The sequence below is a fragment of the Equus caballus genome, chromosome 11 (genome assembly GCF_041296265.1).
Source record: "Equus caballus isolate H_3958 breed thoroughbred chromosome 11, TB-T2T, whole genome shotgun sequence".
NCBI classification, from domain to species: domain Eukaryota; kingdom Metazoa; phylum Chordata; class Mammalia; order Perissodactyla; family Equidae; genus Equus; species Equus caballus.
In genome coordinates, this window is record NC_091694.1 from 41,050,999 (window position 1) to 41,075,204 (window position 24,206).

At 50.9% G+C, this 24,206-nt stretch overlaps 1 protein-coding gene across 3 annotated transcripts in view; it reads right to left on the bottom strand.

Moving 5' to 3' along the window:
* The window catches only part of RAB11FIP4 (RAB11 family interacting protein 4), a 117,336-nt gene that overhangs the window by 66,965 nt on the left and 26,165 nt on the right, over positions 1-24,206 (bottom strand). For all 3 annotated transcript variants that reach the window (XM_070226398.1, XM_023653052.2, XM_070226399.1), the window contains exons 2-3: positions 16,349-16,436; positions 14,534-14,622 (exon numbers count right to left, since the gene is read on the bottom strand). In XM_070226398.1, the coding sequence (XP_070082499.1) occupies positions 14,534-14,622; positions 16,349-16,355 (96 nt within the window). In that variant the 5' untranslated portion in view covers positions 16,356-16,436. The remainder of the gene's footprint in view (positions 1-14,533; positions 14,623-16,348; positions 16,437-24,206) is intronic.

A 24,206-nucleotide genomic window follows, 5' to 3' on the forward strand; every position in this document is an offset into this window, starting at 1 on the left:
CAGCGGCAGAAACGCGGACACAGAAACCAGAAACCTGTCGGCCTCATCACGTGCAGAGGTGACAGCGACTGCCAGAAACAACACCCGCTGGTGGAGGGAGGAGGGAGAGAGGAGGCGGGGAGGGGCCCTCAGGCTCACTCCACTCTTCCCATGGCTTGTAAGGTCAGGGCTGGAGGAAGGACCCACAAGTGACCGAAAACTCTGCTGGTGTGATCTGACCAAAGTCGTCCCCAGCACCTGGGAGCTTGTTAGAAACGCAGAATCGCAGGCCGGCCCCAGGCCTCCTGAATCCGGGTCTGCATTTCGCTCAGCCCCCATGGGATTCACAGGCACGTCAAAATCTAAGAGTCCAGGAGCAGAGGCAGAGCACACAGCCGCCTCCCTTCAGGTCCTTTCTAAGACCCTGGAAGCACGGAGGCAGATGTGGGGGATCAGAACCGGCCACCCCAAAATCTGTCTCTTTGCCTTGCCTTGATTATTTTTAAGAACAAAAGACTCTGAAAGAAACTCTGACCTTCCCCCTAACTGCCTAAAAGAAATGTAAAATAAAGGCCTGGGGCTCAGCCTGGTGGCACAGTGGTTAAGTTCACAGGCTCTGCTTCGGTGGCCGGGGGTTCATAGGTTCAGATCCTGGGTGTGGACCTACTCACTGCTTATCTAGCCATGCTGTGGCAGGCATTCCAGATATAAAGTAGAGGAAGATGGGCATGGGTGTTAGCTCAGGGCCAGTCTTCCTAAAAAATTAATTAATTAATTAATTAATTAAAGTCCTGTCCCCAGGACAGGCCATTGCCGTAGATAACTCTGGGTATCTGGTAGACTGGGAGGGTCTTTGTCAAGCCCATTCTTATCAAAGTTCTATTTACCAAACACCTGCTTTTCCATTTCCACATGAATTGCCTTCCTCCCCTTTGAAGCCCCAAACCACACCCCCAACATCCTCCTTTGTCTGTAGCTGAAGATGGTGTTTAAGATGAGAACCTCCGCCATTTTGGTGAGTTGCTCAGTTTGCCTGAGTCTCTCCCATGTATACATGTATAAAGCTTTGTTTGATTTTCTCCTGTTATTCTGTCTCATGTGAATTTAATTCGTAACCCAGCCAGAAGGATCTAGAGGGGGTAGAGGAAATGTCTTCCTCCCCTACACAGATTTGTACAGCCTTTGAGCTGGGGGTGGGTGGGTTGGTGGGGTACAACTGCTCCCAGGTCGGGGGAAACCCTCCCTGGCACAGAGTTCACCTCCTACCACTGAGATTCATCCATCCACTTGGGCAGTAAAAATGAACCAACAGCTTCTCTGTGCCAGGCACGGTGCTCAGTGTAGATGGGACAGCAGAGAAGGAGACAGGCCAAGTTCTCAACCCACGGGGCTTACAGTCCAGCGGGGAAGACAGACAGGACACACAGGGACAATCAAGATTGTAGCAAACGCTGGTGAACACTCTGAAGGAAATGGGCCGGGTGTTTTCGTAGGGACTGGGGACGGGGCATGGAGGGGCTTCTTTGAAATGGGTGGTCAGGGAAGGCTTCTCTGAGGAGGTGTTGTTTGTGCTGAAATTTGAAGGATGCAAGGGCAGGGGTGCAAAGATTTGAGGGACGAGGGTTCTAGGTAGAAGCAATAGCAAGGCAAAGCAAGAAACCAGCTTCGGGTGTTTGAGGAACAGAAAAAGGCCAGTGCAGCGGGAACAGCGGAGATCATGGGGAAGATGGCAGTGCACGAGGTCCAAGATTCAGGCAAAAGTGAAACCTGGCGGGCCACGGTGAGCAGCTAGGGTTTAGGTTTTCTTCTAAGTAAGGTGACGAGCAAACGGAGCATCTGAAGCAAGGGGGTTCCGGGACCTCATTTAAGAGTTGAACAGAGCACTCTGGCTATCGTGTGGGGAATGGACCACAGGAGGGCAAGAGAGAATACAGGCGACGGGTCCGGGATGGTGTCAGGCTCTGAGGGGCTGAGGGTGTGACCGAGGAGGCAGAGAGAAGTGGATGCCTCAGGACAGATCCTGGAGGTAAAGACAACGGGCCTCGCTGAGGGGTTGCATGTGGAAGGAAGAGAAGAAATTAACCGTGACTCGATCCTTGGTCTGAGCAACCAGGTGGATGGGGGAGCCATTTACTGAGATGCGGGAGCCTTCCCAGGGGCTGAGGGGATGGAGCGAGATCAAATGGCTCAGCGTCGGACATGTTTGAAATGCCCAGTAGATATGAGCGCAGCGGGTGGGGGGGCGTAGGCGGTTCCATACAGGATCTGGAGCCAAAAGCAAAGTCCATGGGGAGACACTGTCTTGGGATCTGGCAGGGAAATGGTGAATTTAGAGCCCTGGGATCTGACAAGCTCACCAGCGGAGTGAGTGTAGGTGAGGAAGAACAGAGAGCTGAGCATGGAGACCTGGGACCACCACTTAACAGCAGTCACGGGGATGAGAAGCCAGCAGAGGAGGTGGAGGAGGAGCAGCCTGAGAGGTAGGAGGGAGCCAAAGAGGTTAAGGGAAGGATGAGTCCCAAGAAGGGAGGTTGGCTGTGCCAGGTCCCACTGAGAGTTCCAGCAAAATGCAAATGGAGAGCTGCATTTGGCAAGACAGAAGTCCCTGGGACCATGAGAAGGGGTGCAGTGCTCCCTCCTTCAGAGGAGCCAAGATGCGCTTGGGATGGGTAGAGAGGGAAAGGGATAGGAGAAAAGGGTTCAGATAAGCACTTGGAGGAAATACATGCTAAAGGGGAGAGAGGGGGAGATGGGGTCAAGCGCAGCTCTGCCCCTCCATGGGCCTTAGTATGTTACACCAGCTCCATGGATGCGGGAGGGGTGTGGCACTGGCCCTGCGGGTTAGGCGGCTCTTTGTGGGGACAAATCCTGGAGCAGGCAAGACAGGTGGGGGTCCAGTGCTCAGGTGGAGAGTGGGGTCACGTCATCCACCATCCCAGGGGGGAAGCTGTGTGTGGGCGCAGCTGGAGGCAGGTGGGTGGCTTTGGGAACAGAAAGGTAAGGGACTTCTCCATGTCACCTGTGTTCAGAAGATTGCCCTCAGGGATCTGGGCAGCACTGAAAAGACAATAATTGGAGCCACCACTGACTAGGGGACCCGTCTCTTTAGGACCCATAGAGACATTATCCCATTTCATTCTCACCATGATCCTGTCCAGTAGGCATTACTACCCTGATTTTACACATGCAGAAATGAAGAAAGCTCAGAGAGGTGAAGCACCTTGCCCAAGGACACACAGAGAAAGTGGCCGAGCAGAACTCGTACTTAGCTCGCCTGACTGGAACCTTCCAGGGTTCTGAGCAGCCTGGGCGAGGACTAGTAGGGCCTGGGGAGCATCTGGCCAAAAGGGCTTCTTGCAGTTTCAGAGCAGCCCCCAGACAAAGGAGGTTCCATCGAGCCTCCTTGAGGCCAGCTGTTAGAGGAGGCGAAATCATGTCACCCCAGAACCTGTCCACAGAGCCCCTCCCTGGCCCTGACGACCCAGGGCCAAATTTCCCCATGTTTCCTTCCCTCCCCAGCCAAGACCACTTTTATTATTAAAACGGACATTGCTTTTATTTTACTACAATAAAACGGCAACAACAGTAATACTTTACGTAAAGGGGCCGCACAGCCTAGGAAGGTGGCCCTGGGTCCATTGGAGGAGCAGGAGCCTCTAAAGGGAAACCATTTACGAAGTCTTCCTTCTCATCTTTAAGATGTGTGTGAATTAGGTTCTGGGTCTGCTTTAACGTTCGACCATGTTTCCCCTGATTCTTGCAGTGAAATGGATGCTGCAGGACTACGCTCCTCGGTGCCTGGAGGATGCTGCAATGCCCTCAGCCTGGGAGCCTTGAGATGCACCCACAGCGCTGTAGGGGCTTAGACCACCCCCTCCCCTGCATCATCTCAGATAACCCCCGGAAGGACCCACTGAGCTTCTTGTCACTAGCCCCGTTTTACAGTCCCCTCTTGAGACTGGCTCTCAGGAGAGAAAAACACCTACCTTGTCTCCTCACATGTACCTAGGAGCCAGGGGTCACCACCCATGGAATGTTCCCAAGAGCCAGCAAGCACCAAGCCCGCTGCCTCCTCCCAATTCTGGAGACAAAGTGCCAAGGAGTGGACGCTCTGCCCCACACAGACAAGCCCTTCCGCCCCGTGGTGCTCCCTGTCTTCTCCACACTCCACTTCCCGGCTGCTTTGCAGCTGGGAAAACAGGCCCATTGAGTGGGCACCAATAATAGATGCTTTAAGCGCATTTTGGAGCAGAGAAACAGACAGAATTCCCCTCCTGGATACCTCTTTCTCACCCCATTTTAATTTGTTTTAAACTGTAGTACCCCAAAGGGCTAGAAAACCAATACTGGCAAATCCAAACTGAGGGACGTTCTCTGGAGCAATTGCCTTGAATTCATCAAAAATGTCAATGTCATTAAGGGTGAAACAAAAGGCTGGTAAACTATTCTAGATTAAAGAAGACTCAAGAGGGAATGGCCCCGTGGCCGAGTGGTTAAGTTTGTGCGTTCCACTTTGGCCGCCCAGGGTTTCACTGGTTCGGATCCTGGGCACAGACATGGCACTGCTCACCAGGCCATGCTGAGGTGGCATCCCACACAGCACAGCCAGAAGGACCAACAACTAGAATATACAACTACGTACTGGGGGGTTTTGGGGAGAAGAAGAAAAAAAAAGATTGGCAACAGATGTTAGCTCAGGGCCAATCTTTAAAAAAGAAAAAAGGAGACTCAAGAGACACGACAACCAAACATAATGTGTGATCCTCGGTTGGGTGTGAGATCAAAAAGAAAAGCTATTAAAAACACTGGGAAAACCTGACTATGGAGTTTATGTCAGATGACAATAATATCCTGCGTCAATGTTAAATTTCCCACAAGTGATAATTGCATTGTGGTTACGGAGGAGAATATCCTTGCTCTTAGGAATGGCCAAGTACTTAAGGATGAAGAGTCAGAATGTCTGCAACTAACTTTCACGTGGTCCAGCAAAAAAGAAAAAGTGTGTACACACACACACACACACGCGTGCAGAGAAAGCAAACGTAGCCACATGTTAACAATCGGCGGATCTGGGGCGATATTTATATAGGTGTTCGCTGTGCTGCTCTTACAACTTTTCTGAAAGGTGAAAATTTTCAAAATAAAAAGTTGGAGGGCAAGTCAAGTGGCTAGGTCTTTGCTGAGGAAAAGTGATCTACGCTCCATCCTCGCACCTCCTGCTGTGGAACCTGAGCTCTGAGAAGGGCTCCAGACCGGGTGGCAGAGGAGGGACTTCCGAATGAGATTCCCGTTCAGGCTCCGACACATGGGGCGCCCCTGACCCACTGACCCAGAGTCCCCTTGGGTCCCTGCAGGGCCCCTCTGGAAAAGCAAAGTCATGGCTCACTGGACTCCAAGAATGCTCCTCTCCATGCCTGAGCACCCAGGCGCCTGGTTCTAGGGGAGACACCTGGGGCCAGGGCCCTGCAATCCCAAACCACGCTCCCCAGAGGACGCCCTCCAGGGCTGGGCCAAAAGGGCGGCCAGTGTCTGTTGAGCACACACGCGGTGCCAAGCATTAGCCATTTTTAAGGTATAAGACTCTTCCCCGGTCGCCGGCCACTGCTTTGCATCCTTAGGGAAAGAAGAGTTGATGTGAACTGGCCAGAGCCCAGAACACTGTACACAGGGTGACATGGCTTCATGGAATCGCCTGAGGGGCTTTAAAAAATGCTGAAGCCTGGGTCCCACCCTTAGAGGTTTTGGGTTAATCGGCCTGAGGCACAGGCTGAGCATCCAGCACCTTAAAAGCTCCCAGGTAATTCTAATATGCAGCAAAGTTTGAGCACTCCTGGTTTAGACGCGGGGTTTTCAACTTTGGGTGTGGATTAGAATTACCCAGGGAGCTTTTCAAACAGCTGTGTGAAGCCCTCCCCAGACTAACCAAATTAGAATCTCCGGGGGGTGGGACCTCGGCTCCAGGATCTTCCAAACCCCTACATGATTCCAACGTGCAGCCAGGGTTGGGAACCACTAATTTAGACTGTGCTGTTCCTGAGAATAACACTTGTCCCAATGTGACTGTAGGTGTGACCTGACATCCGTCCTGAGTGTGTGTGTCTGTGTGCTCTCTCACAGTTATCTGTGTCAAAAATGTACTTCACTCGTTAATGAGGGAAACAGCAGGTTAGGGTAGCTGCTTCAAAGGAGAACAGGAGCGATCAAAGGAGGAACAGTCAAGGAAAGAAAGAAGGCTGAAACAAGATTGCAAAGTTAGACATAAAATTGGTTAATGTCCTACAGGGTAATAAAACCAAACCTTTTTCCTTCTGCTCAGCTTTCAAAGACAGGATGCAGGTGGCCACTCTCTAAAGTTTGCCCAAGCTCCTCTTCAGTGAGCCTAAGTTCTAAAGATGCATGTGAACTTGAGTGTTAGGTTTGGATCAGGCAGGAGGTGAAGGACAACACTGTCCTGTGAAGTCACTGCTCGCAGGGGCTCAGCCCGGCCCTCCTAAGGGAGGGATGGTCACGGGGAAGAGGTGGGGGACAGCGCAGACCAGGGCGAGGGAAGTAACAAAAGGGGCTCCTATATCTTCTCTCCTTCTGCCCCAGCCACTTGTGGTTTAATCAGAGTTCAGCTACCCCCCAAAGATATGGAGCAAGGACCTTTTTATTCTCAGGGAAATGCTGAGGCTTGGGATAAGTAAATTATTCTTTCTTTATGGAGGTGTTGGAACACAGAAAAAAACCTGGGGCCATATATAACCAGAGAGGATCAAGCAAGGCTCCTCCCCGAGTGTGAAACGCCAGCGCGAGCACGGCGCCACCCCCCACACCTCCACCAGTACAGCTGAAGCAGAGCGCTGTTTGTCAGAAAAAGTATTTTTAGAATATAAAAGTGCCATTGTCACAAGTGGTTTTAGCAACGCTTGCTTCAGAATGGATGAAATTAAGCAACAGTGGACTCGGACCTTCAGGCCAAAAGCGCCCCCAGCCCAGCTCGAGAGGGCAGCACAGGGCAGGTTTTTAACAACTGTTCTGGCAAAACTGGGGTTTGGCAAAGGTCCTTCCACACATGAGCGAAAGAGCCAGTTTGGGCTCAGGCTGAAGTCTGGGTTGCGAGAAAAGCCCATGTGCTTTGCCATCAGGCAACAGCTTAAGCACAGTCTCGCAAAAAGCTCCTGGTTCCTGTCAGGCGAGGTGGGTACGAGGGAGGGCAAGAGGGGCTGCCGAGAAAAAAGGAAAATTCATTCTGTGGACCAAAGCTTAAACATAAAAACTGAAAATGTAAAATAGAAAAATAGAATAGTTTCACAACCTCAGGTTGGAAAGCTTTTCTAAGAGTTACACCAAAGGCCGAAGCCATAATGGAAAAGACTGATGAGTTGGCTATAAAATTTTTTTATTTGCTGTCACAGTTAGAAATAAATGACAAGTTGAAAAAATATTTGTAATGTATGTCAAAAGTTATATTTTTAGTTCTTTATAAATCAATGAATATGGATACAACCATAGAAACTAGGATGAAGAATGTGGGCAGGCAATTCATGACGAGAGAACTCCCAGTGACCAATAAACGTAATTCAAGACATTCAACCAAAGAGCAATCCTAACTTTAGCCTCTCAAATTAGAAAGATTTGAGAAATCACTAACACCCAATAGCAAAAGGGTGGTAGGAATCTGACATAATCCTGACGGGAGAATAGTTGAGACAAATCCTCTGGAAAGGAACCGGGCAGATGTATTAGAGATGTTAAGATTTGCATCTTTTTGATAAAACAGTTTCCACCTATCAGAATTTACCCCAAAGGTTGGAAAACTTTCCCTGTAAAGGGAGAGAAAAAATTTCTTAGGCTTTGCGGGCCACACAACGCTGTGGCAGCCACTCAACTCTGCCACTGTAGTGTGCAAGCAGCCATAGACGGGAGGTGAGCAAATGGGCACGGCTGTGTTCCGATAAAACTTATTTACAGAAACAGGCTGAGGGCCAGCCCGGTGGTGCAGCAGTTAAGTGTGCATGTTCCACTTCAGCGGCCCAGGGTTTGCTGGTTCGGATCCCAGGCATGGACATGGCGCTGCTTGTCAAGCCATGCTGTGGTAGGCGTCCCACATAGAAAGTAGAGGAAGATGGGCATGGATGTTAGCTCAGGGCCAGTCTTCCTCAGCAAGAAGAGGAGGATTGGCAGCAGATGTTAGCTCAGGGCTAATCTTCCTCAAAAAAAAAAAAAAAGAAAGAAACAGGCTGCTAGATCTGGCCCATGGGAACTGTAACTTGCCAACCTCTGACTTACTCTAAAACAAAGATTGCTACTGTGGAGAACGATTTAGCTACAAGAATGATTATTACGTTGCTTTTGTTAAGCCCCCAAATTAGATGAAAACATAGATATGCTCAACAATAAGGAATTGGTAAATCAATTTAATTGTCTTCGTGTGATGAAATATTACGTAGCTATTAAGATTTATGCAGAAAAATAAAATGGCTACATTATTATACAGATTAAGCAGAGGTTGGAAAATAGTATGTAAATAAACTATTAGAACTAATAAAGGAGTTTAATAAAGGTGATCAGGACAAGAACAGCAGCAAAAATGAAAAGCTGTGCTATACACTAGCCAGAACCAATTAGAAAACATTATGGCAAAAAGATCCCACACATCACAGCAATAGAAACTCTAAAAGAAAGTCACCCTACCAAGAAATGTGCAAAATCCATTTGAGAAAATCAATTCTTTCCTGAAGGGCAGAAAAGAAGGCCAGAATAAATGAAGCGATATACTATGTTCCTGGATGAGAGAACTCAGTATTGTAAAAAAGTCAGTTCCCTTCCACTGATGCACAAATTTCGAACAAAATCTCTAGCAGGATTTTTAATAGAATTTGACCAAAAAAAGAGAGTATTCTGGAAGAGAAAATATGCAAGAATAACAAAAAAATATATTTTAAAATAAAGAATGATGAGGGGGCTTTCTCTATCAGATATAGAACTATCAAGCAAGAATAACTGACACTGTGTTTTTGGATTAGAAATAGGTTGAAAAGTAGACCAATATAACAGACCAGAGTCCAGAAAGAGACCCATTTTTTAAGGAAAATATGCATACCACAAACAGGTGAATTTTCAAATGAGTGGAGAAAGAGGAACGATTCAACAGGAGGAACTTGAACAGCTGGCAACATTTGGAAGATAATAGTACCAGATACTATCCACACCAAAACCAAAAACACGCTCCAGGTGGATGAAAGAGCTAAGCATAAACATTTTTTTTCTAAGTATCTGAAGAAAAAAAAAAGGAGTATATGTGTATAACCTTTGAGGTAAAGAAGGCACAAAATACACAAAAAGTAAAAAGCTTGATAATGATTACACTAGAATTTTAAAATTCTGTACAATAAAAGACACCAAAAACAAGATTAAAATACAAGAAAAATGCATAAAGACTGACAGAATAAATATAGATTTCTTATAAATCAATAAGGCAAAGACAAAACACCCAATGGAAAATGGGCAAAGAATATGAATAGGGAATTCACAAAAGAAGAAATCCAAAGGAAAGACGGTCTGCTTCTCTAGCACATGGCAACACAAATGACATGAGAATGAGTTTTCTCCGCCAGATTGGCGAGTAGGAGAAGGGAAGGAGAGGCACGGAGGGGAGACCTGCAGGGAGATGGAGAGCTTCCAGGGTGGGCAAAGGAGGAAATGGGCACTCTCATGTACTGGTGGATGACACGATCGGTGTGATCTTTTTTGGAAGAAAAATTTGGACACATCTATTAAAAGATAAAAGTGCATACCCTTTGATACAGCAATTCCATTCCTAGATAGTTAACCCTAAAATACTTAGAGAAACCCTCTCTGGAACATGGAGAAGGATGTTCGCTCTGGGCGCTGTGCTGGGTGTGATGGGGAGCTCAGCCCGAGCCCTGCCACAAGGCAAAAATGGTGTCACTGTGCTGGGAACATGGAGCCGTCCTGATGGGTGAGGTTAAGGCAGTGATGGAGGGTGTAGGGCCCCAAGGAAGCTCAGTGCAGGTTCATCCTCTAGGCTAGGGGGTCGGGCTGGGGCAGAGGGAACCAGGGAGGGCTTCCTGGAGGAGGTGGTACCTTTGTAAGTTTTAAATGATGAGCGGAAGTTAGCTTAGGGACAGTGGGTGGGAGAACATGCCAGGAGAAAGACAACTTGTTCAAAGTCTGAGTGGCAAGAGAGAACATGGCCTTTTCAGAAAACCAGAAGCAGTTGGGTGTCCCTAATTTTGGGGTGTGAGATATGCTGTGGTGAGAGATGAGGCTGGAGAAGTGGGTAGGAGCTGATGCTGGATTTTCTCCCATTGGTGATAAGGGGCCACAGAAGGGCAGTGATAAAGTCAGAGCAGCTCCTTAGGAAGATCCTGAGGCAGCTGTGGGATGCGGGGCTGGAGAGAGAAAGGCTGGGGACAACGAGGAGAGCCGGTAGGCGGCAGTGGGAGAGGGATGGGGGGTGAGTAGGGACAGGAGGGCTCAGGCCGGCTATGTGTGGGGGCATCAGGGATGACTTTCCAGCTTGGGAACCGGCTGGATGGTGACACCATTCGCTGAGATGGCGGGTACATAGAAGCAGATGGCTGGACGCCCTATTCAATTTATGGGTTCCCTCTTAATTAGCCCACGTCAGGGAATGAGCAAGGGCCCAGGATCATACAGCGCTGTGGGGTGAGCTTTCATCTCAACCCCCTGGCCTTTGAGGCCTGAGGGTGGGGCTCTCTGCACCTGCCCCTACCCTGTCCCCATGCAGACCCCTACACCATATGGATTGGGGGCTTCAAAAAAGGGAGGACAGTGGGCAGCCTCAAGTAGGGCCCCCAGGGTGTTCCCTGAGGCCTCAGCCTGGGGACGCCCGTCCACAGACACCAGGCACACCCAGCACCCCCCTCTAACCAGCTCAACGAGGCTTTTTGTGCCAGGGCATCCCAGGCTATGAGGACACAGGCAGGGTGACATGCAGTAAGTTCTGGAACTGGTGTGGTGCAAGTGCCACTTATCCAGGATGGACTCACACTGGCCTGCAAGTCTGGACAGCAGGCCCAGAGCCCCTGCTCTGTACCCCAGTGGTGGTGGGGCTCATGGGGCCTGGGAGAGGGGTGAGGTGTGCTCAGGATGCCCCATCACAGCTGTTCACCGCCCAGACTCTTATCAAGTGGTGACGTCAGAGGTCCCTGCCCTGCCCTGACGGGTGTGCTCCTGCTGTCCCATTGTGTGTCATCCCTGCGTGGTCCCCAAACCACTCCTCTGACTTTTGTCCCCAGCAGCACCTGGGAAATCCAAGTAGTGATCCAGGCTCCCACTGGCTTGGCTGGTCTCAAGCTGACCCCTAGGGGACAGCTGGGACACAGCAGAGCACTGAGGGCCTGGCCTACAAGATTAGGACCTGCAAGGGGCTGGCCCCCTGAGCTCCCCCTTCGTGGTCGCATCCCTCCTGGCCTTTAGCCAAGTGGAGCCCAGAGCTGCCCATTACAGGACCCTCAGCCAGGAAGGGGATTCCTTACATCACAGGGCCCAGGAACCCCCGACCCCAGCAGGCTGGTCTTAGAACTGTCCCCTGTCAGCCTCCTCCCAGCACTCAGGAGCCCACAGTGAGGAACAGAGCCCAGGTCAACCAAGCTCCCTGCCGGGTGCTCACGAACAAGGCCGCCGGCTGTGTCCGTGGTCAATGGCCATCTCCCCAGGCTCCTGCCAACCGGAACACCTGCAAGGGACAGACCTACGTGGAGGGCACAAAATGGTTCACCCGGGAGTGGCTTCAACTGAAAGCAATGAAAACCTAGGGTGTGCAAATTTCCCAGAGAGAGAAAATGAGGAGAGCACTGTGGTGCTGAGATTCCACTGACAGGATCTTTCTGCTTTTCTATAACCTCTAGATTCTGTATTTCGGAAAAACAATATTGCTTTAAAAAGATGACCCTCTTGGAGGCCAACTCTTCCGTGCTCATTTCTCACCTTTTCTCCACCCACCAGTGTGGACGGCGCAGTGTGGGGGCCACGAAAGCCGGCCGCGGCTGCAGGAACACGACCCCTCCCCGGGTACCCCTGGTGGGGAAGCCCCAGCCCTGGCTCCTCGCCGGCAGGCCTTTACGTTGATGGAATTTGGAAACACCAGTATCCGAGGGTGAAATGAAAGATGGAAACTACAACTTCAGCACCGCTTTCTCATCCTCATCTCCGAGACACAGCACCAGGAGGAAGGGCGTTCTCCTGGATTAGCTGTCTGTTTTCTCTCCGAATTTTCCTGTGTCGTCTACACCACCATCATAAGCCCTCTTTTACAGCTGAGCAAACTGAGGCTCGGAGAGGTTGAGAGTAACTTGCCCCGGTTTGCATGGTTAGTCAGTGGCCCTGGTGGGGTACGGACCCAGCTCTGAATGACCCCTCGGCCCACCTCCTCACTTCTCCCTGGTCAGCAAGCCCCAAGAGGCCCACTCCAAAAAACTCTGGGGGCACTCAGTGTCTGCCCCACATTCGGGGTCCTCCGCTCTGGTCCTGGTCCCATTAGTTGGCCCCAAATGCACATTCACCGCACATCCGCTAGACCCGTCAAGGCAGGCCTGGAGCCCTCCTGCTGGCCGCTGTGCCTGCCGGGAGCCCTGCTCTCTTCACCCATCCCTGAGGGCCCTGGTTTCGGGCACAGCATCCTGAAGGGAAGCCACCTGACCTGACCTTGGAGGTCCTGGCCCCACACCTAGGGCTGGCTTTGGTCTCTGCCACCTTTGAGCCTTGGCCTTCTCCAACACTGTTTTTCTGGGCAGCCCTCAGCATCACGGCCTCTGTACGGACTCCCCCTCACCCAATCCCAGCCCTGAGCCCACCACCCAGCGGGATCCCAAGAGGGGTGCCATTGGCCAAAGTGACCTCTGCAGTCCTGGGCCTCCTTCAGATATAGAAGAAGCTCAGGTTTGGGGTCCAGATGGGACACCAACCAGAGGTGGAGGAGAGGTTCTGGAGCTGGCCCAGAAGGGAAACCAAGATCATCCGTCTCTAGCTCTGGGGTGTCTGGGCCAGAAGGGACCTCAGAGACGGTCAATACACATCTTAACCTGTTTTTCTCTGTAGGATGAAGCTGCAAGTGTTTGGAAAAATAGTTCAAAGTTTTATAACAAAGAAACCATTAGCTGATGACAACAGTGAAGCAGAGCCATGGGGACCATGCTCTCTGTCCAGTTCCTGGCCCTGAGCTCTTAGAATGTCCCGAGCGATGGGAGCGCCACTTGTTATTTAAGGGGGCCTCTTCCAGACACACCTGAGTTCATGCTAATGAGGTGACTCAGGGTAGGGACGCCAGAGACCAAGATGGGGCGGGTCACCAGAAAACCAAACAGTGATTAGAAGGGGGGAACTTCCAGCCCCACCCACCCTCACCTCCAGGAGGAGAGAGGGGCTGGAGATTGGTTATAAAAACTCTTTTTTTTTAAATCTTGTTTTTTTTTTTTTTACTAGTTTTTTGTTTTTGTTTGTTTTTGAGAAAGATTAGCCCTGAGCTAACATCTGCTGCCAATCCTCCTCTTTTTGCTGAGGAAGCCTGGCCCTGAGCTAACATCTATGCCCATCTTCCTCTACTTTCTATGTGGGACGCCTACCACAGCATGGCTTGCCAAACGGTGCCATGTCCACACCCGGGATCGAACCAGTGAACCCAGGGCCGCCGAGGCGGAACATGCGCATTTAAGCGCTGCGCCACCAGGTTGGCCCCTGGTTATAAAAACTCTTGAACAAAGAGATGGAGAGCTTCAGGGCTGGAAGCACACTGCTGCGCTGGGAAGGCCGGGCCCCTGGAAAGGACTCGGGGTCTCTGTGCCAACCCCCTGCCCCCACTTAGCTCCATGCAGCCTTCCCATTCGGCTGTTCTTGACTTGTATCCTTTATAATAAACCAATAATTGCAAATATTCTCCTGAATTCTCTGCACTGTTCTAGTGAATTATTGAACCTGGGGGCGGGTCGCGGGAATCCCCACATTTGCAGTGGGCCTGGCAGAAGTGCAGGTAGCCTGGGCATCCCATTTGCGTCTGCCCCCAAGTGCGGGCAGTCTTATGGCACTGAGTCCTCGATCCTGGGGTCTGAACTAACTCTGGGTGGTTAGTGTCAAAACTGAACTGAATTGCAGGACACCCCAATGATGCTGGAGAATTGGGGCATTGGGGAACTGGTCGTTGTTTTGGAAAAAAACACACCCAGATCTGTTGGCTCAGTGGGTTATGGCACAGGAGGAAAAAAAATTGTATTCTTGCCTGCTGTTGACCTAAAGCCTGTCACTTTCCCTCTCTGGGCTCAGTTTCTCCTTGGGATCATAGAGGGGGAGTCAAGGTCTTCTGTGAGGACCCTCAGCTCCCACACTCTCTGCTGTGGCTTCCCAAGGGGCTTTGCAGCTCTGGTTCCAAAGACTATCTCTTGACTTTGCAGCCAGAGGGTCCTCAGACGGGGCTCTGGGGCCTGCCAGACACCAAAAGGGGGAGCAAAGGCAGGAAGACCAGGACAGGGTGGGCCGCAGGGCTGTCCCCATCCCTGCAGAGGAGGGGCTGCCTGCAGCCGACCCCTCTTACCTGCTCCACGCAGTCTGGGATCTCGGGTGCACAGGGCAGCGTCCCGGCGCTCTCCACGGACAGCACGTCCTTCAGTAGCTCCTCACAGCCTGTGGACAGACAGACAGACGGTGCGTCAGAGCCTCAGCCCAGCATGGCAGCTTCGCTCCTGATGGCTGGGCCCGGGGCAGGAAAAGCTGCCGGGGGCAGCCAGCTGATGGTTCAAAGGTGAGATGGAGCACGCAGGCGCTGGAGAGGCCAGTCCAGGGCTCTGCGGATGAGGCTGACACAGGTCCTCGCCCTCCAGATGTTCTCCTACCGAGACTCTCTCCAACAGGGAACATACGGAAAAGGGACTCCTAAATGCCCAGGGCGGGCTGGGGGCAAAGGGAATCAAGGAGGCCTTCCTGGAGGAAGGGCTAGAAGACAACAATCCCTGCCTGCCTCACAGGGACTCCAATGCACCCATACCCCTGAGGCTGAGGCCCTCCTCAGCCCTGCAAACTCCAGAAAATCTAGGATAGGGCCCCCCCTCACCTTAGGAGACAGGGGGACTCACTTACACAGGTGGCCTCCCTCCCCAGTCCCTGAGCAAATGCCTCCACATCATGTCAGACACAGGAGGTCAAACCTGCGCAGTGCCTGGCATAGGCCCATGACAGGGACAGTTACGGTGGCCCTGGAGAGTCAAACAACTGCATTCAGAAACCTTTCCCAGGGGGCCGGCCCGAAGGTGCAGTGGTTAAGTGCGCACGTTCCGCTTTGGCAGCCCAGGGTTCGCCCATTTGGATCCTGGGCGTGGACATGGCACCACTTGGCAAGCCATGCTGTGGTGGCGTCCCACACATAACGTAGATGAAGATGGGCACGGATGATAGCTTAGGGCCAGTCTTCCTCAGCAAAAAGAAGAGGATTGGCAGTAGTTAGCTCAGGGCTAATCTTCCTCAAAAAAAGAAAAAAGAAAGCTTTCCTGGGGGCCTGCTGGGTGCGGCCCCCTTTCTCTTCCCCTCTCACTTCTAGTGTGGTAACTGCTTCCTTACCCCCCTCCCAGGGCTCTGACGAACCCCACAGAGGATCCATGTGGACCTGACCCACTCTGACAGCAGACACGGCTTCCCTCCCAGGTCACGGGACGTACCTCAGGACGTAAACTGTCCTCTCCAGGGCCAAGGGGAGACCTAAGCCACTTTCTTGAGACAAACAGTTGAGTGGTGAGCAAGAGGGGTCACCCTCGGGTTCCTGGGGGTCTCTCACAACTGGGTTGTGATAGGGGACAACAGAGAGGGATTGTATATTGTCCCCTTAAAGCGGGGGACAGAGAGGAAAGGAAGGACTTAGGGGAGCTTAGAGGAGGACAGAAGGTAGGGAACAAAGGAAGGAAGCTTGGAAGGTGGGGGGGAGGGTGCCCAGGTTTGCCCAGAAGTGTCCCGGTTTTAAAGTTTCCTGGGGAACCTCTCAGGAGCCGGGTCATCCTAGAGGGACAGGACGTCCTTCAGGAGACGAGGGAGAGCGAGAGGAAAGCAAGCAGAGGGGGACAGACGCGGGGAGGGCAGAGAGGACCGTCGCGCTGTCCAGCACGCCTGGCTCTGGGTGGCGGACTCCACGGCAGAGGTTCAGAGACACCCAACACCTCCATGGCTGGGGCAGCTGCGGGAGCCCAAGACTCTGCCCCTCGGCCCGAGTGGGGAGCCGGGGCGGAGCCCACTTCTGGAACCCATCCCAGGCTCCTGGGACCCCCAGAGGGAGGAGTCGGAGCTGAAACCCAAGTCATGCAGCGTCCCCAGCTGAACAGGATCCTGAGAGCCCCTAAGACCCTCCCCACCAAGAAGACCTCACCTTTCATGGCGAACACCCCTCGGCAAAAGTCCTTGAAGTTGATTCTCCCCAGGTGGTTGGGATCCAAATATTTCACAAGTTTTTCCACCTGTGGGAAGGCAGGAAGGACAGGTGTGAGGCCCCCAGAGATGCCCCAGGGGATTCCTGGAGCTGGGTGGAGGGAGGGCCCGTCAACGGAGCCAAGGGGATGCCAGCAGTGCCCTCCTAGCCCCCTCCGCTCTCAACCTGGGGTGAGCACCAGCCTCAGACAGCAGTGGGGCCGACTCACTCTCCTGGGGTCACCAGACTGCACGAGTGCAGAAAAGCAAAACCAACACGGTAGGGCTCAGAAGACGGGTTTGTCGGGCCGAGCTTCGTCCCCAAGTCCTTCCCACAAAGACTGGCGTGAGGAAAGTGAAGGCTCTGATTCTTTAACTTAGTGGCTTCTTTCCAAAATAATACACACTCATCGGGGCTGACCTGGTGGCATCGTGGTTAAGTTCACACGCTCCACTTTGGCACCCCGGGGTCTGTAGGTTCAGACCCTGGGCACGGACCTACATACCGCTCATCAAGCCATGCTGTGGTGGCGTCCCACGTACAAAGTAGAGGAAGATAGGTACAGATGTTAGCACAGTGACAGCCTTCCTCACAATAATAATAATACACATTCATTGCAGAGACTCTCGAAAAGAGAATGAATCAAAACCCCACCCTTTCCCACTCTTCTTTTCTTTTTTTTTTTTTGAGAAAGATTAGCCCTGAGCTAAGTACTGCCAGTCCTCCGCTTTTTGCTGAGGAAGACTGGCCCTGAGCTAACATCTGTGCCCATCTTCCTCTCCTTTATATGTGGGACGCCTACCACAGCATGGTGCACCAAGTAGTGCCATGTCTGCACCCGGGATCCAAACCAGTGAACCCTGGGCCACCAAGAAGCGGAACGTGCGAACTTAACCGCTGTACCACCAGACCGGCCCTTCTTTTCTTTAAAACACATAATTTTAACCACTTTTAAAAAATATTTTATAGTTCTGAGAGATTCTTGGTCAAATTCCCCTTTGTCTTCAAGGAGGAAATAATTATGTAACATTTGTATACATTATTTAAAAATTGTAAATTACAAATCAAATAAGATTTAAGGCAAAGCAGTCACCGTCGGATAGTGGCTTACATCTACAGAGCTTTGTAGGAGGGGAAGACAGTGGGGCGGGGGGGGGGGGGAGTGTATTTCTTGATCTGAGGGCTGGCTGCACGGTCAAAGCTCACTGAGCTGTCTGTCCACTTGCGGTGGGTGTACTTTCCTGTTGTATTTCTACCTTATACTTCAATAAAAAGTGTTTTAAAAAATAGTAAATAAGGTTTAGCCCAAAGGAGTCCGCAATTCCTGATGGTGGGGAAGTTCTCCCCTCAATAACCATAGAGCAGAAACACGCCGCCCCGGTACCACCCACGTGTTTAGTGCTTACGAAATCTTCTGCACAGTAGCTATACCACGACAGACTCAGCCACCCTTAAGAGTTGGGCATTTTGGTTATTTACAACTGTTTGCTATTACGACTCATCTGTGGGGATTTCTCCAGCTGTGTGGATGACCAGTCCACTCCCCAGCCTCTCAGATCCTTGACTTCCTGGTTGCCAGTGACCTTGCTCCCACATCCCACCTCAGCCACCAAGTCCCTTGTCCACACTGAGGATCAGTCATCACCATTGCTTGTCCCACCTCCAGTATCACTCACTTAAACGTCTCACTCCCTGACACGTCCTTCCTCCCTTCCCGCCCACTGCATAGTCCTCAGCGTCCCTGGGACTGCGCCCTCTCCCCCATACCCACTCCATACCTGAATGCCATATCCCAAAGCTGCCTTCTTTTCCACACCACCCCTGAGATCTCGCCTGGTCCAGCCATCATCATCTCCTTCCCTGTCTATGCAGGTCTCCTAATTCATCTACCCTCTTCCACCGTCAGCCCCCTCCAATTCAGCCTCCACTCTAAGTGGATGAGGTCACCACTTCCCTGCATAAAACTTTCCAGTGACTGTCCACTATACTTAGGATAAAATCCAAATGCTGTGACGTGGCCTCCAAGGCCCTATACGATCTGGCCCCTCCAGCCCCATCGCCTTCCGCTGTTTCTGTCACTCAATGCATGCCAGCCATACTGGCCTTCAGTGAGTTCCTCAAGAAAACCAAGTTCTTTTCTGCCTGAGGGCCTTTGCACATGCTGTTCTCTACATCACAAATGCTTGTCTTCCCCATTCATTACCTGGCAACATCTACTCATCCTTCAGGTCTCTGACTGTACCTGTATTAAATGTTTCTCCTCTAGACAAGCCTCCTGATCACTCCCATCTAATTAGGGTCCACCCTACTGTTATCCTGTCTTGTAGCATTCTGTACTTTTCCTTCAAACCATTTGTTGCAATGTGTAATTATATGTTTATGTGATAATTTTATCAATTTGTATCTTCCCCTCTAGAAAGTAAGCTCCCTGAGGGCAAGGATTATGTCTGTTTTGATCACCACTGTATACTTGGTAGCTCCCACCATGACTGGCACATAATAGAATCTTCACAAATAATTGCTGAATAAACAAATACAAAACACCTAAGTTTTTTTTTTTTTTTAAAGATTTTATCTTTTTCCTTTTTTTCCCCAAAGCTCCCTGGTACATAGTTGTATATTCTTAGCTGTGGGTCCCTCCAGCCGTGGCATGTAGGACGCTGCCTCAGTGTGGCTTGACAAGTGGTGCCATGTCCGTGCCCAGGATTCGAGCTGAGGAAACACTGGGCCGCCTGCAGTGGAGGACGCGAACTTAACCACTCGGCCATGGGCCGGCCCCCAAAACACCTAAGTTTTTAAGGCTTTTGATTACAGTTGCCAAATTGTTCTCTGTAAAGATGTCTTAATTTCGTCTTCAATCAGAGCAACTTCAGCTTGTGAGCACTGGGTATTTTTTGCTAGTTTTTAGCAGTGGCCAATTTTGTAGGGACTATCTTTTCTAATTAATTGGAGCCATTTTTTCCCCTGAAATTTCTCACACAGGAAATTCAGTTTCTTGACATTTCTCCCAGAAGCCCTCTTCTGAATCAGCCTGTAACTTATCAGCAGCCCCTCCCCAGCACACACGGAAGCACGCATTCAGGCATTCATTCACTTATTCATTTGACAAGCAACCACTGAGCACTTCCGACGTGCTGGGCGCTCTGCTGGGGGCTGGGGGCTGGGGGCTGATGACTAACCACACAGAGTCACACGGACACACGTGCACACATCCTCACACACTCTTCGTCAGGCACGTCCCCCTCCCCCTGGTAAACACCATCAGTACCGAGTCTGGCAAGGATGAGCTCTTTCTCACACTCCTCTGGGCTGGCTTGCAGGCGGGGGATATGAAAGCACTTTGGGAAGTGTAGAGCACAGCACGGGGGGGGAAAAAGATTACGTCACTGCCGTCACATCAATATGCCACGGCAGATGCTCTCCAGCCCACACCGCCCCCAGATGCTTGAAGCCTAAGCCGTGTAGGGGGATTCATCTATTCGTAAGGACCATGTTTCCCACGTGCTCATACTTTTCCAGCCTAGCAGCTGCAGCAGGGGCTGAAGCCCTTGTCACTGCCAGTGGCTTGGCATCACGGGGACGTGCCCAGCTGGCTTTGGAAGATGGCAGTGAGCGAGGGGAGACCCTATCATAGGCATCTCTCCTTCCTCCCTGAGCTTGGTGGCTCTGCGCTTGTCCCTCTATTCCAGCTGACCCTGCTTCTCCACTCCGCTGTGAGCCTGGGGGTACCGAGTGGGCATCTCTCCGTGACTCCCCAGACCTGGTACCTAGTGGGCTCTTAGGAAAGGCCGGAGGAGTTCCAGTGAAGGAGGAAGGCGGCTTTCTGCCAGCTCCTGCCCCAGTACAGCCTCCGCAGCGTAGCAGCTGCCCCTCCCCGCACCAAGGCAGCCTCTGACGCTGCCAGGCAACAATGCGGCTTCTGAGAATGGCGATGCCCAGGTGCTACCCGCAGGGCTGCCAGAAGCCCACCCACCACCCCAGCGGGCATCCCACTTCCTCTCCCCCTGCCCTTTCATCGCTGGCATTGCAGGGAGTCTATGAATGCAGGGCTGAGCTGGGGCACCTGGTACCCGCCAGCCTCCCCACACTCACCCCTACAGTCCTCTTCAGAGTTGGAGCTATGCCTTAATGATCTCTGATGCAGGTCAAGGCAGAGTCGCCACTGGGTGTCGAATGGCTGATGCCAACCTCAGATGCGTGTAAGAGGCAGCAGGCTGTGGGGAGTCCATATGTCCTGGGGCTGGGAGACTGGTGGGGCCAGGCTGTCCGGCCCCCTGCCTCCAGGGAAAGGCAGCCTGGAGCAGAGGTGTGGGGCTGTTTGATCACAGGCAGATAGACGGGGGCCTGACGGCCACTGCAAAGTCCCTGGAACCCCCAGGGGTACACTCCGCTGACCCAGCCCTTCCTCTTATAGACGGGGAATCCCAGGCCCAGCGAGGGGAGGGGCTCACTCAAGGTCACACAGCGAGTTCATCAAATCATCTCCATACGTGGTGTTCATGACGAACTGGGGCCACAGGTGCAGGGGCCCACCCGGTGGTGCACCCACCACGCCTGGCCAGGCCACCCTGGGAGCTCCACGTGGCTCCCAGGCCAGGACTGATGGGCACACTGGGCCTGGCAGGCCTCAGGAGCAGCTGTTGTCATTGAAGCACACACAGCTGGACTGCTGAGCTGGCTGCCAGGGAAACGGGCTGTTTTACTATCGGTAAAATATTGCTCTCTCCTTGTTTGGGCCAGTTACCAGGCTTCCCCATCTATTTCTGTTGCCTTTCTCTTCAGGCTGATTTTTTATCCCTCATTCCCCTGGGTTGCATCTCTTCTGGCTCAGACCAGGTGATGTTTGGAGCTTCGCCGCTGCCGCTCTCCAATTATCACCAGCCAACGTCCCTGAGCCTGTGCCCAGGCACCCACGCCCCCCTAATTTCGAGATCTGCAGGCCAGATGGACTCCAGCAGCCATTCGCCTCTCTGGGCCTCAGCTGCCTTATCTGAACAGGGGAGAGCAGCCGGCTCGGTCTGCAGGTGAAGCGCCTGCTGCCCGCTAGCCATCAGAGTTTAGTCAAGCCCACGCTCGGTGCCTCTTCCTTTGCGCCAGGCCCCTTCTCAGCTCTCCACACATAGGAATTCGTGGAATACTCACAACTACCTCAGAAGCAGATACTATGATTATTCCCATTGAATAGGTGAGGAGACTGAGGCTCAGAAAGGCCGGGTCATTCAGGGTGAAGGTTACACAGCCAGTAAGAGGCAGAGCTGGAATCTGAACACAGGCAGCCTCGCTCCAGACTCATGCTCTTTACTAAGAATTATTATTATTTCTACTAAAATAATTATAATCACTAGTCTCATTATCACAAGTTTGGGGGCTGGCTCTGACCAGAGGAAGAATACATTTGTATTCCGCTCTCTTTTCGCACAGAAAAACTAGCTACAAAGAACCTTTGCTGAAGAATTTGAATATTTAAAGGAAAAAGCATAATTTCAAATGTTGTGTTGCTGAAGCAGAGGTCTCCAGTTAGCATCCCAAACACAGATGATAGACAGACCGAAAGTTTTCTTTTTTTTTTAAAGATTGGCCCCGAGCTAACACCTGTTGCCAATCTTCCTTTTTTTTTTTTTCCTTCTTCTTCTCCCCAAAGCCCCCCTGGTACATAGTCGTGTATTTTTAGTTGTGGGTCCTTCTAGTTGTGGCATGGGGGATGCCACCTCAGCATGGTTTGATGAGCTGTGCCATGTCCGTGCCCAGGATCCAAACCAGCGAAACCCTGGGCCACCGAAGCAGAGCGAGTGAACCTAATGACTCGGCCACAGTGCCAGCCCCTAAAGTTTTTAAATTAGATACCAAGATCAAAAACCAAGGAAGGCATCTGGTTTGGGTTAAGAAGGAATCGTTACACTACACTCTATTTCTTCCACTGACTATAATTAAAAACTCTGGACAGAATATATTAAGCAGCTATATGAGGACTCTGAAAAGTAAATAGTAGCAGGCAAATTGGGAGGAAAATTAAACCATGAAGTAAAAACCAACAATGACAACAAATCTCGAAGATGAAGATGGTGGTGGTAAGTCTCCTGATTTCTTTTTTCCTCACACATTTTCCCGCCTAGACTGAGGTAGCCCAAACCCCGGAACTGCGCAGCAGGTGTCAACAGGAAAAGCTCCCAAAGAAACACTCTCTTTTTGATGGGAGGCCAGGAGAGGAGGCCCCTTTGGGACGGAGAGTGAAAGGAATGCTGTTTTACATTTTTTAAAATCCCTTTCCCAGCCCCACCCCAAGGCAAACCCCAGCCTCAGAGCTGGGTGGGGCAGCAGCAACAGCAGCCAGGTGGGCACCTAAAACTGAGAGAAGAAAAATCTCTGTGGAAAGAGAAACTGGGAAAGGGGGTCCCTGTGGCCAAAGCACGGGAGGAGGGGGACTTCCTGTTATTCTTTTCTCTCTTGTTCCTCTCACCACTGCATCCTGCATGTCCACCAGTCACGGGAGACGCGTAACAGCACAGGGAGGCCAAAGCCTCAGGCTTCTAACCAAAGGACCAGGTGAAGGAGCCCCTGGGAGCTGGAAGGCAGGGAGGACCTCACAGAGGGGAGGGGTCTCGAGAAGAGGATCCCATAAGTCGTGTTTGAAGTCCTGGGCCCACTCCTGAGCTGCACGTACATGGAACTAACCCCAAATAGCTTATCACAGGCTGTGAGAACTCAATGACAGTGTAGACAGTGGACAGACTGGCCCTGGGAGAGTGCGCATTCAAGGTGGATCCAAACAACGTTTCACAGGCTTTGATGTCGGAACTACAGCTCAGAGGGCGGGTTGGGATCTGAGGCTTCAGCCTAACTCGGCTGATTTTCAGATTAAAAAAACAAACAAAATTTTGTATTCTTCAGAGGATTTTAACAGGACCCAAAGTTTCATAATATAATATTCAAAATATGCAGCACACAATCCAAAATTCCTTGAAATACAATGAAACAGGAAAAGCCCAACAACGAACAAGGGAAAAGACAATTAAAAATAGCAGCCCCCAGATGACCCAGATGCTATCATTCATAGATAAAGACTTTAAAGCAGTCCTTATAAGCACGTCCCATGAAAGAAGGGTGAATACGCTTGAAACAAATGCAAATACAGAAATTCTCAGCAGAGAACAGAAGCTATAAAAAAGAACTGAGTGGAAATTTTAGAACCGAAAAATACAATAACTGACATAAGTAAATTCACTGCATGGGATCAATAGCAGAATGGAGATGACAGAAAAAACAGTTAATGATCTTGAAGACAGAACAATAGAAATTATCTAGTCTGAACAAGGAAAATTACCAAGGATTAAGAGGAACATTACATAAAAGGGCCACCTCATTAATAAGATAGAAGAATTCGAAAGTGAGTGCACCTGAAAACAGAGCTTCAAACACACGGGGAGCAAAAACTAACAGAACTGAGAGGAGAAAGAGACGATTTGACTATTGCGGTTAGAGATTTCAACACTTCTCTCCAGTAATCGAGAGAACTAGTTAGATGGAAAGTCAACAAGGATATAAAAGAGCTGAACAACGCTATTAACCAGCTTAACCTAACTGACATTTATAGAACTCTTTATTTATAATAGTAGAATACACCTTCTTTTCACGTGCACATGGAACATTCACCAAGATAGATAATATTCTGAGCCCATTAAACAAAACTTAACAAGTTTAAAAGAACTGAAATCACACAAAGTGTGTGCTCTGACCATAATGCAATTAAACTAAAAGTCAATAACAGAAAGATACCTGAGAAATTCTCAAATATTTGAAAATTAAACAACACGTCTAAATA